The sequence below is a fragment of the Eriocheir sinensis genome, chromosome 40 (genome assembly GCF_024679095.1).
Source record: "Eriocheir sinensis breed Jianghai 21 chromosome 40, ASM2467909v1, whole genome shotgun sequence".
NCBI lineage: Eukaryota > Metazoa > Arthropoda > Malacostraca > Decapoda > Varunidae > Eriocheir > Eriocheir sinensis.
Window position 1 is genome coordinate 8503384 of NC_066548.1, and position 12500 is coordinate 8515883.

General features: G+C 47.5%; 2 protein-coding genes across 8 annotated transcripts in view; one reads left to right on the top strand and one right to left on the bottom strand.

Annotated features, from left to right (window-relative positions):
* The window catches only part of LOC127009323 (uncharacterized), a 6771-nt gene extending 4009 nt beyond the window's left edge, over positions 1-2762 (top strand). For all 4 annotated transcript variants that reach the window (XM_050882281.1, XM_050882282.1, XM_050882283.1 and 1 more), the window contains exons 3-5: positions 132-1428; positions 1853-2073; positions 2202-2762. In XM_050882281.1, coding sequence (XP_050738238.1) covers positions 132-1428; positions 1853-2073; positions 2202-2413 — 1730 coding nt within the window. In that variant the 3' untranslated portion in view covers positions 2414-2762. The remainder of the gene's footprint in view (positions 1-131; positions 1429-1852; positions 2074-2201) is intronic.
* Positions 2763-2984: 222 nt separating this feature from the next.
* LOC127009325 (sodium/nucleoside cotransporter 2-like) overlaps positions 2985-12500 on the bottom strand; it is a 17303-nt gene continuing 7787 nt past the window's right edge. For all 4 annotated transcript variants that reach the window (XM_050882287.1, XM_050882288.1, XM_050882289.1 and 1 more), the window contains exons 7-14: positions 9778-9931; positions 7479-7676; positions 6900-7061; positions 5907-6160; positions 5618-5792; positions 4988-5146; positions 3344-3524; positions 2985-3224 (exon numbers count right to left, since the gene is read on the bottom strand). In XM_050882287.1, the coding sequence (XP_050738244.1) occupies positions 3130-3224; positions 3344-3524; positions 4988-5146; positions 5618-5792; positions 5907-6160; positions 6900-7061; positions 7479-7676; positions 9778-9931 (1378 nt within the window). In that variant the 3' untranslated portion in view covers positions 2985-3129. The remainder of the gene's footprint in view (positions 3225-3343; positions 3525-4987; positions 5147-5617; positions 5793-5906; positions 6161-6899; positions 7062-7478; positions 7677-9777; positions 9932-12500) is intronic.

Here is a 12500-nt window from a genome sequence, read left to right on the forward strand (position 1 = left end):
CTGTGTGTGTGTGTGTGTGTGTGTGAGAGAGAGAGAGAGAGAGAGAGAGAGAGAGAGAGAGAGAGAGAGAGAGAGAGAGAGAGAGTCTCAAAGTGTGATAGGATCCTGACTCCCGCTGTCCCCCGCCGCAGGTCTGGGCTCCGGCATCACCACAACGTCAGGGATCCTCATCGTCTCTCTTTACTTCGAGCGTCGGCGCACCTTCGGCTCTTCCATTTGTCTCTCCGGAAATGCTTTGGGGGGCTTCTTCTTGCCACCGGTAGTGGACCACCTTCTGAAGACCTACGGGCTGCGAGGTGCCTTGCTCATTTTGGCTGCCCTGCAGCTACACATCTGTGCTGCCTCCTTGCTCTTCCGTCCAATCTCCCACCACGCCATCGTGCAGGCTGCCGAACTGAAGAGAAAGGCTCGTACTGAAAGCGCAAAGGATCAGTTGATTCCTTCAGTCACAGCCTTCCCACAGTCTCGCGCCTCCCCGCCCTCACACCTCAAGGCCTTCTGGTGGAGGGTTAGGCAGCGTTATGTCAGCTCGGAAAGCGTCAAAGAACAAGAACTGCAGCATCAGGTTTCCTTCTTAAGATCTGCTTCCATGATGAACAGTGTCCCCAATCTAACCCTCTATGCCCGCTCCTGGTCGGTGCCCGGAGGTCCAAGCCTCACTGAAAGTCGACCTTCTTTCATCGTGGGCAGCAAGTCCTCTCTTTCCAATAATTCAACCAGCAAGTGGTCCTTAAGCAAGCTCTCGCTGTTTGCAGAGCATCCCAGCGTGCTACGTTTGAACTCTGAAGACGAAAGCACCGGAAGATGTTCGCCAGTGCACATGCATCAGCACGGTGGCTCCCGCCGCTCGTCTCTTCCTCGTGTCCTGGGGGTGGGAGTTGATCGCAGACCTTCACTCTCTCGCCAAACATCGATCCGCACGGTGCAGAACAGGATTATGGAGTCCGTCTTGGAGCAGGACAAGGAAGACACCCAAGAAATTCTGCGAACAGCTCTCGCAGAATGTAATGAAGTGGATGAAGACGAAATAATAGAAAGGGTGAAAGGGAGGAAGAAGGAAAATATGAATGGGGTAATTAAAAAAGAAACAAAAGATATTGAGAAAGATAAGACTGTGCAGGTGGAAGATGATAAGGAAATAATAAGAAAATCAAACTGTTGTGTTCAGTGTTTGCGAGGACTCTGCGACGCCTCGCTCTTCCAAGACGGATTGTTTTGGGTGGTGGCCATTTCCGTGTTCCTTGTAGCTTGCGGAACACCCTTCTCCTTGTTTTATCTGCCTTCTTACGCAGAATCTATCGACATTTCTTCCTCCGTCACCACCAGCATGCTGTCGATCTCGTCCATCCTGGACTTGGTCGGCCGCCTGGGCTGCGGCTTCGTCTCGGATCTTCACATCTTTCAGCTTCACCACGTCTACTTCTTCAGGTGAGTCTCAGAAGGCAGGAAGATGGTGAGCAAATGCAAGGTCGATGGGACCATTAGAAAGGATGCAAATTAGTATGAATTATGTATTAGTTACTTCGGGGGAATACGCTCCAAGGTGGTTGGTTGTTTTTTTTCCCTAAGGTGGAAGGTGACGCTCGAGACGGTGATCCGCCAGACACGCCATGCAGTCCCTGGGAGTCAGTGGCTTGTTAAACAATTTTGATGACGTCAGTTAGGCCGCCATAGAATAAACTGATCTGACAAACATTTTTTGATCATTTGTGACTGGCATTTACTTCCCCTCCTCACCCACTCTTGTAAAGATTGTATTTATCTCTGCTTCCTCGCTTCAAGAAAATTTAAAGTAGTACACAATTCTCATATTCCATTTATGTATCACTAATGAAGGCTCATGTTGCTTCAGTGCTCTCGCGGGGGGTGTGGCGACGCTGACCCTGCCGCACATCACCAGCGCCTCGGGTCTCACTGCAGTCCTCTGCCTGTTCGGGTTCTCCATCGGGTCCTGGTTCGTCCTGATCCCCGCGATGCTCGCCGCCCACCACGGGGCCTCCAAGCTGGCCGCCTCCTACGGCATGGTCAGGCTATTCAACGGCATCATGAACTTTATATCCCCACAGGCGACTGGTGAGTTGGCTCCCTGCCGACCTGTCACCTCTGTCATGGGTGAACCTTCTTGGTCCCTCTCTCTCTCTCTCTCTCTCTCTGGTGTTGGGTGGCTGGTGTGTATAAGCGGTCTCCTGTCTCCCCGGCAGGCGTGGTGTACGACGCGACGCAGAGCTACACGGCGGTGTACACTGTCATGGGCTCCAGCATGGTGGCGGGCTCCGTGCTGGTGTTGTTGGCGCCGCTGTTCCGCCGGAAGAAGAATAAAAACAGCGACAGTGCCAATAAGGGAATCACAAGTGATGAATACAAGAAAAATTCCAAAGTGAAGGAAGATAATCCAGACGACAATATTGCATAGGTGTTGGTGAGGGCGCGCCCTCCATCATCCCTCTGACTGCCTCAGCAATTTGCGTGATCGTTATAAATGGTGGCCGGCGCCCATGGGGTCGATATTCCACGATAGTGAAGGTGCAGGAAGTCGAGGCGAGTGTGGGCGCGTGGCGGCGAGATACCTCGCAGCACGCGAGCCAGTCTGTCCGCCCATCATGTAATCAAATTCAATTTATATTTGTTACAGTGAGCTTAGAAACTCAGAGATAGGCTATATACGTATACTATTATTCATAGTCACTGGAGTGTAGTGATAAATGTAGTAGTTATATAATGTAAACCATTATTTTGTAAAATAAAAAGATAGATGTGTTGTTTCAGTATGTATTGGTTGACCATGTTGGAAACGCTCCAAACCAGTTATCTCAGACGTGACGTCCAGGAGAACCAGCAGGGAGTCGGCAGCGCCTCCTTCACCGCCTTCCCCGCGTCGATCCGGGTGGTGCCGCCGCACCGTGACCTGCGTGCCGCCCCGGGCCGCCTGCTGCTTGACTCGCTTCATGGACTTACTTACTTCAGCCATTTACTTTCAAACAACCTTTGTATTTGATATTTTTATTGACTTTTATAATTACCATAAAATCGTCTTAATTTAAGAGACCATCATGCCGTATAATATACGTGAATATATTAGTAGTCCTTGAGTGTACGTAAAGCTGTATGGGTGTGCCCTGGGGTGCCTGGCTAGTGCAAGATCGCCGTTCGCATCGTGCCAAGGGAGGCCAGGTGCCGCCGGTAAAAGGCGGTCTCGTCCACCTCTTCCGCGGACAGCAGCGAACCTTTAAATGTCAGACAAATATCAGACTTCGTAATCATTCGGATTTCTTTTGTTATGGAAAAAAAAATATCTACATGCATTGGAAGCCATGCAGGACACGAACAAAAAGTGAGAGTTTACCTGCAATGCTCGCGGTGAGGAAGCAGGCGCAGCTGCCGGTGATCATGGCCCTCACCACCACCTTGGCCAGGTCGGCACGCCTGGAGGGTGCCATGGCCCCGAAGCCTCCCAGGTTGATGCCGATGGAGCTGATGTTGCTGAAGCCACACAGGGCGTACGTCGCGATGATCTCCGCGCGTTTCTGAGAGAAAGAAGAAAGAAATTAGCAGCTGCCTGGTCTGCCGGATCACGCAGTCACGGGCGTGTGTCGGTTGTCCCCACCTCTCCGCGCCCCCCCGACACACACACACACACAAAAAAAAAAAAAAAAAAAAAAAATCCCAAACCCTACCCACTACCTCCACCCCGAACACCCAAACCCCACCCCAGTCCCAACCGCTACCCCGACCAACAACCTCCAATCCACCTTAACCTTCGGCATCCACTCCAGCCCCACCACTGACCTCCCATTACTCCCAACCCCCAACCTTCACCCAAACCCTCAACGTCAACCCCACCCACACCTCCCACGGACCCCAACCCCCTAATCCTTATCTCAATCTCCAATCCTTCGAGCCCTTACCCCCACCTCCCCAATACAATCCCCATCACTACCCCTACCACCATCCCAACCCCCAATCCTACCCTAAACTTGTACCTCAACCCCCCCAAGCTCAACCCCACCACGCCAGCACCCACTTCAACCCCCACCTTCACCCCAACCCCAGACCTTTACCTTCAATCCCCACCCTCATCCCTCTACTCCCATAAACTCCTACCCCATAACCACCCCCTTACTCTCATCGTCCATACCCCCCACTCCTACCCTCCCCAACCCCACACTCCACCCCCCGTAATTCCTCCATCCCCCTACTCCCCCTACCCCCCTTACCCCTCCCCCCTCCCCCATCATCTCCGGAAGTAGAAAGATTGTTGGGTATAATTGTTTGGTGACGCCGTGATTTATTTCACCAAGTGTAGACAATCAAACATGACACACTGGTACACGTTGCCCGCGGCAGTGCGTAGGAGAAACTTTTTTTTATGTGGTCGGGGGTACACATTTCGGACCGGCAGCAGAGAAGAGGTTAACCAGTCCCTTAAATTATCATTCAGGAGGTTGTGGAGATGGATGTTGGGGCGTAATCCTCACCCACAATAGAGTCTACTATCTGCCTACCTATTCAAGCTTACGTAAGTCCTGCCACGGGTCTTCACTTCTAAACAGAGTGACAATCCGAAGCACAAAACCAGTCGCATAAGAACTGCAGAACATGCTCGCCACTGTTAACAACAGTGAACCCTTGGGTACGATATAAATACCAATTCACCTGTCAGTGTTCACGTCGTAGCCTCTTAACATATTTTGGTGGGCGGAGCCTCATGACGTGTTTTACGTCACGGAACGTCTCTGAACCCTTACCTCAAGACTGAGACGGCTCTGGCTTCCGCATTCTTATTTTACTTCTATAAATACCTTAATCATCAAACATAGGTACTAAAGCATACTGTCGAAAATTAGTTAAGGGTGTAAAACATATTCTGACAAACTACCGTCTTTATCCGACACTTTGGTAAAAAGTTAATGCCGAAAAACAGTGTAACGCTGGCTCTGAATCCCATAGTAGAGTTGAATTATGTTTCTTTTTTTTACAAGTGACTTACCGAAATTGTTCCCTCCTCGACCAGCTTTGACAACTCCGCGTAAGCGTAGAACTCGTTGACCACAATCTTGAGGCCGACCAGCTGGCCCACCGTGCGGCACATCTCCCACTCCACGCCCATCACCCAGGCCAGCGGCATGAACACGTAGCCGAGGACGTTCTGGGAAACACGCCAAGGAGGATCAAGAGAGAAGTGAAAGTTATTAGCAAGGCGATAAAGGGGTGTGGGAGGATGAAGACTGCCAACATATGAATTTGACTTAAATAGTAACCGAAATGAAGGAGGATCAAAAGGGTGAACCTTATTAGCAAGGTGATAGAGGGTTTCTATGTGTGGGAGGATGAAGACTACAGGCACATGCAGATATATGACTAAGAATAGATAATAAACGAAAAGGTGAATAAGTGCATGACCTATATTTTGCTTATGGTTCAACAAATGGTAAAGCGGTCAAAATCTTCATTAGTACTGCCCTTCTATTTTTGCGTGCTTAAATTAAAGGCTACTAATGAATAATTAAAAAAAGAAATGGGTGGAAAGATGGAAGATACAAATGCTTACTCTCCCGACCAACGACCGAAACAGATCATTCCATTATTTCTGATTTTATGGAACTCGAATAGAAATTACCTGCAAGGTACACACATCCTCCTCGGCCCCGACCAGCATGCAGCTCCAGTTGAAGAAGTAATTGACAAATGTGATGAAGGAGATGAAGGCGATGAGGTTGGCGGCGATGTTGGCCACGAGGGGGATGGCGTTGGTGACCCCCACCGTCGCGGCGTGCAGCCAGTTGGCTTCCTCTCTGCACAAAGCAGAGATGGGTGTTATCAGTAAAAACTAAAGGCCCAGTCAACTCATCATTAGGAAACGTATAAAACAAAAAGGAGGAAAGCATCCCTCTCGACCCTTTCCTTACCCTCCCTCTATGTTGATGTCTTTGGTTGTGGTTTTGGATTCCTCTGTCTCTGGGTAGAAGAGCTTGGAGAGGGCAAGAGCCGCAGGAGCGTTCATGACAGAGGCGGAAATCAGATGGACGGCATCGACGCCGAAGTTGATGTAGGCGGCGAGGACCGAACCTGCGATGGTGGCGAACCCTCCAGTCATGACAGCGTGCAGCTCCGACTTGGTCATGGAAGGGATGAACGGCTTGATGAGCAGCGGCGCCTCCGTCTGCCGGAAGAGGTGACGATAAGACGCATCGATAAAGAAAGCAGTGAAAAACAAGGGTCATGATAAGCGCCAGTTTTGTTTTTAGATTATAGTGAGACGTAACAACGTAAAACATCTTCACTGGTTGATTGCAAAATAATAATGAGACTCAAATTGAATCTTCAACGTGAACAACCAGTGTGAAAGGTAAGTTCGATTCTTGCACATAGTCAAAGTCAGCACAAGGCAACTTTCAAGCTCCACGACTATGTACACACAAACTCTCCGTCAATCCTTGTGTGAACTTTATTTAGTTGCTTATCTATTTATTAGTTTTATAGTATTGGAAGCAGCTGTGCTCCTTCTCGTACCTCATTTCTTCTTACTGGCACTCAAACAGGGAATGCAATGTCTTCCAGCTTTTACTCACTCGTTCATATTCGTCCTCTGAGCAAGGTCGAATCCTTCGTAATCAATATTCCCCCTCTTCCATCCTTCAGCTTGGTGGCTAATAAAGTCTATACGGGAAAGACACGATACATAATGGGTAAACTTTGACCTGCCTTGTGTGTGTGTGTGTGTGTGTGTGTGTGCAAAGTCAAGCATCCCCCCATCCCCCCCCCCTCTCCTCCCTGTGTCCTATGGAGCGAAGTTCAGCCATGCGTTCTCTTGCTTAAATTTCGTCTCATTAAACAATAAAGATCGAAGAAGAAGCTCTGTTAGTACTCTTAGGAAAATAAAGTGGGTGGTGACGTTTAACCTGGCCGAGGAAGATGTTGGCGGCTGCGTTGACACTCTCGCAGGCGGTGGTGCCGATGGTGACCTGCAGGAACCAGCCCAGCTTGACCACCACCCACTGCATCACGCCGTAGTAGTACAGGATTTGGATGAAGAAACTGAAGAACAGGATCACCGGCAGTACCTAAGGAAGAAGGTGACCGCCAGAACAGTTAACAGGATGACACATGCAAGACTTACTTCACTTCCATAAAGAGTATAATAAAATAGGGTGCACTGCCTTACTCCATCGGATTAGTCGTCTTTTAGCAAGGAATAGGAAGAACAGGATCACCGGCAGTACCTAACAATGAAGGTGGTGGCCAGGACAATAAGCAGGATAACACATGCACTTGTTATTCCGCTGCAAGACCTAGCTCAGTTCCATAAATAGAGGATGATAAAAAGGGTGTACTACCTCAATCTATCGAACTATTCGTCATTTAACAACTTACTCGAGACTTAGAGCAGTGATATGATTACAGAACAACACGGAAACCTGCGTTGATAAAACAAGATACTAAGACAATCAAGATCTCAAGGCAGTCCCAAGATAACTCACCGAGAAGGCAAATATAGATGGATCCCAGTGCGCCAGGTCCCCGAAGATGAACTCCGAGCCAGCGTCAGTGAAGTCGAGGAAGGTGGTCACTTTGTCAGACAGGCACGAGAAAACATCCTGTCCGAAGGGCCAGCGGAGGATGAGGAGGCCGAGAAGGAACTGCAGTGAGACGCCCCAAGCCACGTGTCGCCACCTCACCTGCGGCCAGACTGAAGTTTAAGGCCCCGTTCACACTGTGTCGACTCTGGGCCACGACAACCCAGCGACTTTTAGGCCCCCTTCACACTGTGCCGATTCAGCATCCGGCGATCGTTTCTAGACCTCTTTCCGGCCATGTGCGACCCTTTCACATCAACAATTCACACCCAAGACCTCGTGTACCCCGAGTCGCTGGGCTGTCGTGGCCCAGAGTCGGCACAGTGTGAGCGGAGCCTTACCACTCACGCCTCCCGGAACAGCTACGGTGCAAATCAAAATGGGAAGGATCATTTTGGAACTTTACTCACTATGATAACTTATTAGCGTGTGGAAACAGTTTATGGACAAGAGCGTTCAGACACCGCAGATCGACACCAAGAATGTGTATAAAGTCCCCCATTGTGCCATTCTGCTTCCTAAAAAAATGACCCCGTGAGAACATTATCGCCTCGTGTCTGTCTGTTTCTGTCCGCTACCAAAACACCTCCAAAACAGATTAAAGTACAGTTTTCTTTTGTCGATGCTACACCTTTCCATCAACTTTCACGAGGGAACAATGAATTTACTTTTTGCCTAATCCTGCTAACAGCTAGGCGAACAATCCTGAAAGTAACCTCTTTGCCGTTAGCAGAGGTGAATTCACTTAACTGGATGATGAGATATTGTTCCGGGGTCCCAAGCACTGTTGCCAGATTATCGTACCCGCATCATCGTATTTACCGGTTTCTCACCCATAGTCATTCCCAAGAAACACCAGTAATTAACCATGGATTTTAACGATAACTATATTTGAAGCTTGTTATTGGGGTGGAGGAGATAGGTTTTTGGGGCGGAAATCGGTAAGCATAAGCGGGTGAGTACGACAATCTGGCAACGTTGGTCCCAAGTGTAAAATAATCTCAAATCGAAATGAGAAAACTCTTATCGACTGCATTATTTTGTTTTGTTTTACTCACTTTTTTAAATAAGTTGCAGGAGACTGGCCTATAAACGTTCTTATTTCAAATCGTAATGGGCTAACTCTCATCAATTGCACGTTGTAGATTTGATTCATGCAAGGGGGCTTCGTGGTGCAGTGGTTAGCACACTCGGCTCACAATCGAGAGAGCCCGGGTTCGATTCCCGAGCGGAGTGGAAAAACTTGGGCGGCTTTTCCGATGCCCTACGCCCCTGTCCACCCATCAGTGAATGGGTACCAGGTATTAATCGGGGGTTGTGTCCCATCTCCTGGGGTCTGTTCTCTTCTCCTATAATTCCTTCCCCCTCCTGTCTCTCTCCGGCATATGACCACAGATGTTGCGCCGACTAAACGAAACTTTCCAACTTTCTTTTGTTCATGCAACTTTTTTTTTTTATAAGTTGCAGGAGCTTGGGTTTGACGTCCTTGTTTCAAATCGTAATGAGCGAACACTTATCAATCGCATCACTTAATTTAGCTTTGCTCATTTTTTAATGTAAAGTTTAAGAAGACTGGGTTTGACGTCAATATATCAAATCGTAATGAGCTAACTTATCAATTGCATTCTTTACTTCTGTTATATGCATTTTTTTTTGTGGTAAGCTGCAGGGGGCAGGGTTTGACGTCCTTGAGGGTCCAGCTCGATAGTCCAACACAGAATCATTGTAAGCGACCAAACCAGCGTTGCCAAATTATCGTACTCAAAACATCGCATTTATCAGTTCCAGGGCCCAAAACTTTCCTACCCACACAGATAACGAAATTCCAGTTAAAGTTCTCGTTAAAAGCATTACTTATTGGCGTTTGTTTGCGATAGCTGTGACTCAGAACCGGAAAATACGACGTGCTGAGTGGCTGAATACGATAATTCTCCACAATGATCTGTAATTCCTACTCAATACATACTAAAGAGACCAACGCTTACACTACACAAGGACTTTCCGTAGTATTTTGTGTTTGGTTGGGAATCTTACAAACTTTTTTTTTTTACAACAAAGGAGACAGCTTAAATGCGCAAAAAAAGGAAACAATAATAAAAAAAAGCCCGCTACTCGCTGCTCCCAAAAAGAATCCAAAGAGGTGGCCGAAAGTGAGGTAAATTTCTGCCTTGGACTGTAAGACTGGTCCCTTGTTTCTCCATACCTTTCGTGGGGCGGCGGAGAAGACGAAGCCCAGGAAGAGCAGCACCACCACGCCGCTCAGGGACTGCAAGCGGATCGGCTCATTCCGCGAGTCCACGCCGATGAAGGTGAGCGCGCCCGCCACTAGCACCGCGAACATGACCCACGGCACCCACCTAACGCAGAAACATGGTTAACCCAGTAGCTGCGGGGGTCATGTTTCTTAGGTTAGGTTAGGTTAGGTTAGGTTAGGTTAGGTTAAAGGCCCCTCTAAGCAAAATAATGAGAAAGAGTCATCACCCACGCAAACCATTTCATAATATATATCAACGCATATGTGATCAGTTTATGCATCATCTATTTTGGGAGGTTTATATCATGGCAGAAATTTGGCCCATCGCTGGTACACGGTAAAGCCACAAATTTGGCCCGTCGCTGGTACACGGTAAAGCCACAAATTTGGCCCGTCGCTGGTACACGGTAAAGCCACAAATTTGGCCCGTCGCTGGTACACGGTAAAGCCACAAATTTGGCCCGTCGCTGGTACACGGTAAAGCCACAAATTTGGCCCGTCGCTGCTACCGGGTTAACACTCACTGTCATCACTCATTTTCACCACTCACTGTCAGAACTCTATCACCACTCAGTCACCACTCACCGTCACCACCCATCATCACTCACCGTTACCATTCACTGTCACCACTCTGTCCAGTCACCGTTACCACTCACTCTCGTTACTAAATCACCACTCACCGTCACCACTCATTGTCACCACTCACCGTCACCACTCACCGTCACCACTCATTGTCACCACTCACTGTCACCACTCATTGTCACCACTCACGCCAGATATTTTAAACAACCTATTAGTTTTCATCAACATTAGTGTGATTGATTTTTTTTTAGCCTGATTTCCAAGGCGTGGTAAGTTAATTTTGTTGGATTTTTTTTAGATAGTTTGTAATATGTCGACTAAACTTCTGTGAGAATCCAAAACTTCTAACTAACTCCTACTCAAAAATGGAACTTAATTAAAAAGCCAAACTAACCACATAACTTTATGAATACTAATGCGACGTCTAAGACATCTGCCTTCATTGTCACAACTCACTATCACCATTCACATCACCACCACTTAACTCATTTTCCTCAGCTATTGAATTATCACTATTCTACTTTTCAACTATATCATTCTTTGTATATCACATTCACGACCCACTCACACCATGCATGCCATCAGACACTCTTACTTCCGTGTTGTGATTGATTTTGTGTGTGTGTGTGTGTGTGTGTGTGTGTGAACGGATAAATAGACAGGGTGTCGCACTTATTGACTTTCTTTGCTATACCACAGGCAGTGCCACCAGCGACCATTCGGAGAAATACCAACGCGGTGAAGATTGTTACAGATTTCGGATACTCTTGACACTTGATATCTGAATTCAGTGGACGCCAACCAAAAATCAATACAACTAGCGGATTTTCGATGATTTTATGATGGCTGTAAAATATATGATTACTTACGACTAAGAATGCATACATAGCTTTGACGTTCTATGGATTTTACTATGAACTTATAAATACATAATTAGGCTAGTGCACGGTTATATCCAGTTTTGACCGACGTCGTTCCTCCTGAATAATTCACACACAACTGAGGCGCGTTAATCAGACCAGGACGAGAACAGACATACGAAAGATCCTTCGCTTTCACGCAAGCATGACGGAAGGCGGTGTGTTGACGTCTATCGATTGTAGGAGGCAGGACCGTGGGGCTGGAGGGCATGCTAGTGTGTGTGGTTGCTAGGGACGAAGGCATCCCCGTTGCTAGGACCATCTCAGGGGAAAGCTTTCTATCGCCACGGAAATGAACTGGCATGCAATTAAGGGTCGTATTTTAAAACATTTCGTCGCCCAAGTACACATATTTGACAAGGCCTTCGTATGAGTTTTGGGCATTTCCAGGCGTAGTTTAATGACCCTGGTGGTAGTTTGACCCTTCTTCTGTAGCATGAACCTAAAGAAACACTCATTAGAACCCGATTGATCCCCTCTTTGACCTTCAGAAATAGCTGATGTGAGAAGCGAAAGTGTCTTATAATACCGGCTTATATGTCTTTTCAGGGTGACGTCACGGGCCTCTGCAGTTCGGCGTTAGTTGGGAGCGGGTGTTGGTGGCAGGTGGGTGGGTGTCCTGATTGATCGAAGAGTCATGAACGTGTGCTTAATGCTTATGCACGCGCGGGTGACACCGATGAATTATTTGCTGAGGATGATTGTGTATACGCCGTATGAAGTATCTATGTAAATCGTATCCAGTGTGTAAGTTTATCACATTAGGTATTATAAAAAGGGGCCTACAGGGATTTATAGACGTTAAGATTTGTTTACCATAAGGGGCAAGGACAAAAAAATAAAACAGCAACAAAAAAGCCAGTTAGACGCTGCTCCGAGAAGAGAAATAAAGAACGGGAGGCTAGAAGGAAGGTAAGAATTGTACGAAGAGGCCTCCCCTTAAGACAAGTTCTCGAGAAACCATTCTAAACAATACTATAATGATCAAACCCAGCAATCTTAAATATACAATCGCTCCATACTACAAAATGCAAAACTTTCAAGTGTTACAAAACTAGCATAATAAAGTGTTTCAAGTGTTTCCAGCAGGCTCGGTATCACCATAACACTACGGGTAAATGAGAGGATGAGCGCCACACAATACGCGCCTTGTTCAGATTTTCAACGGGA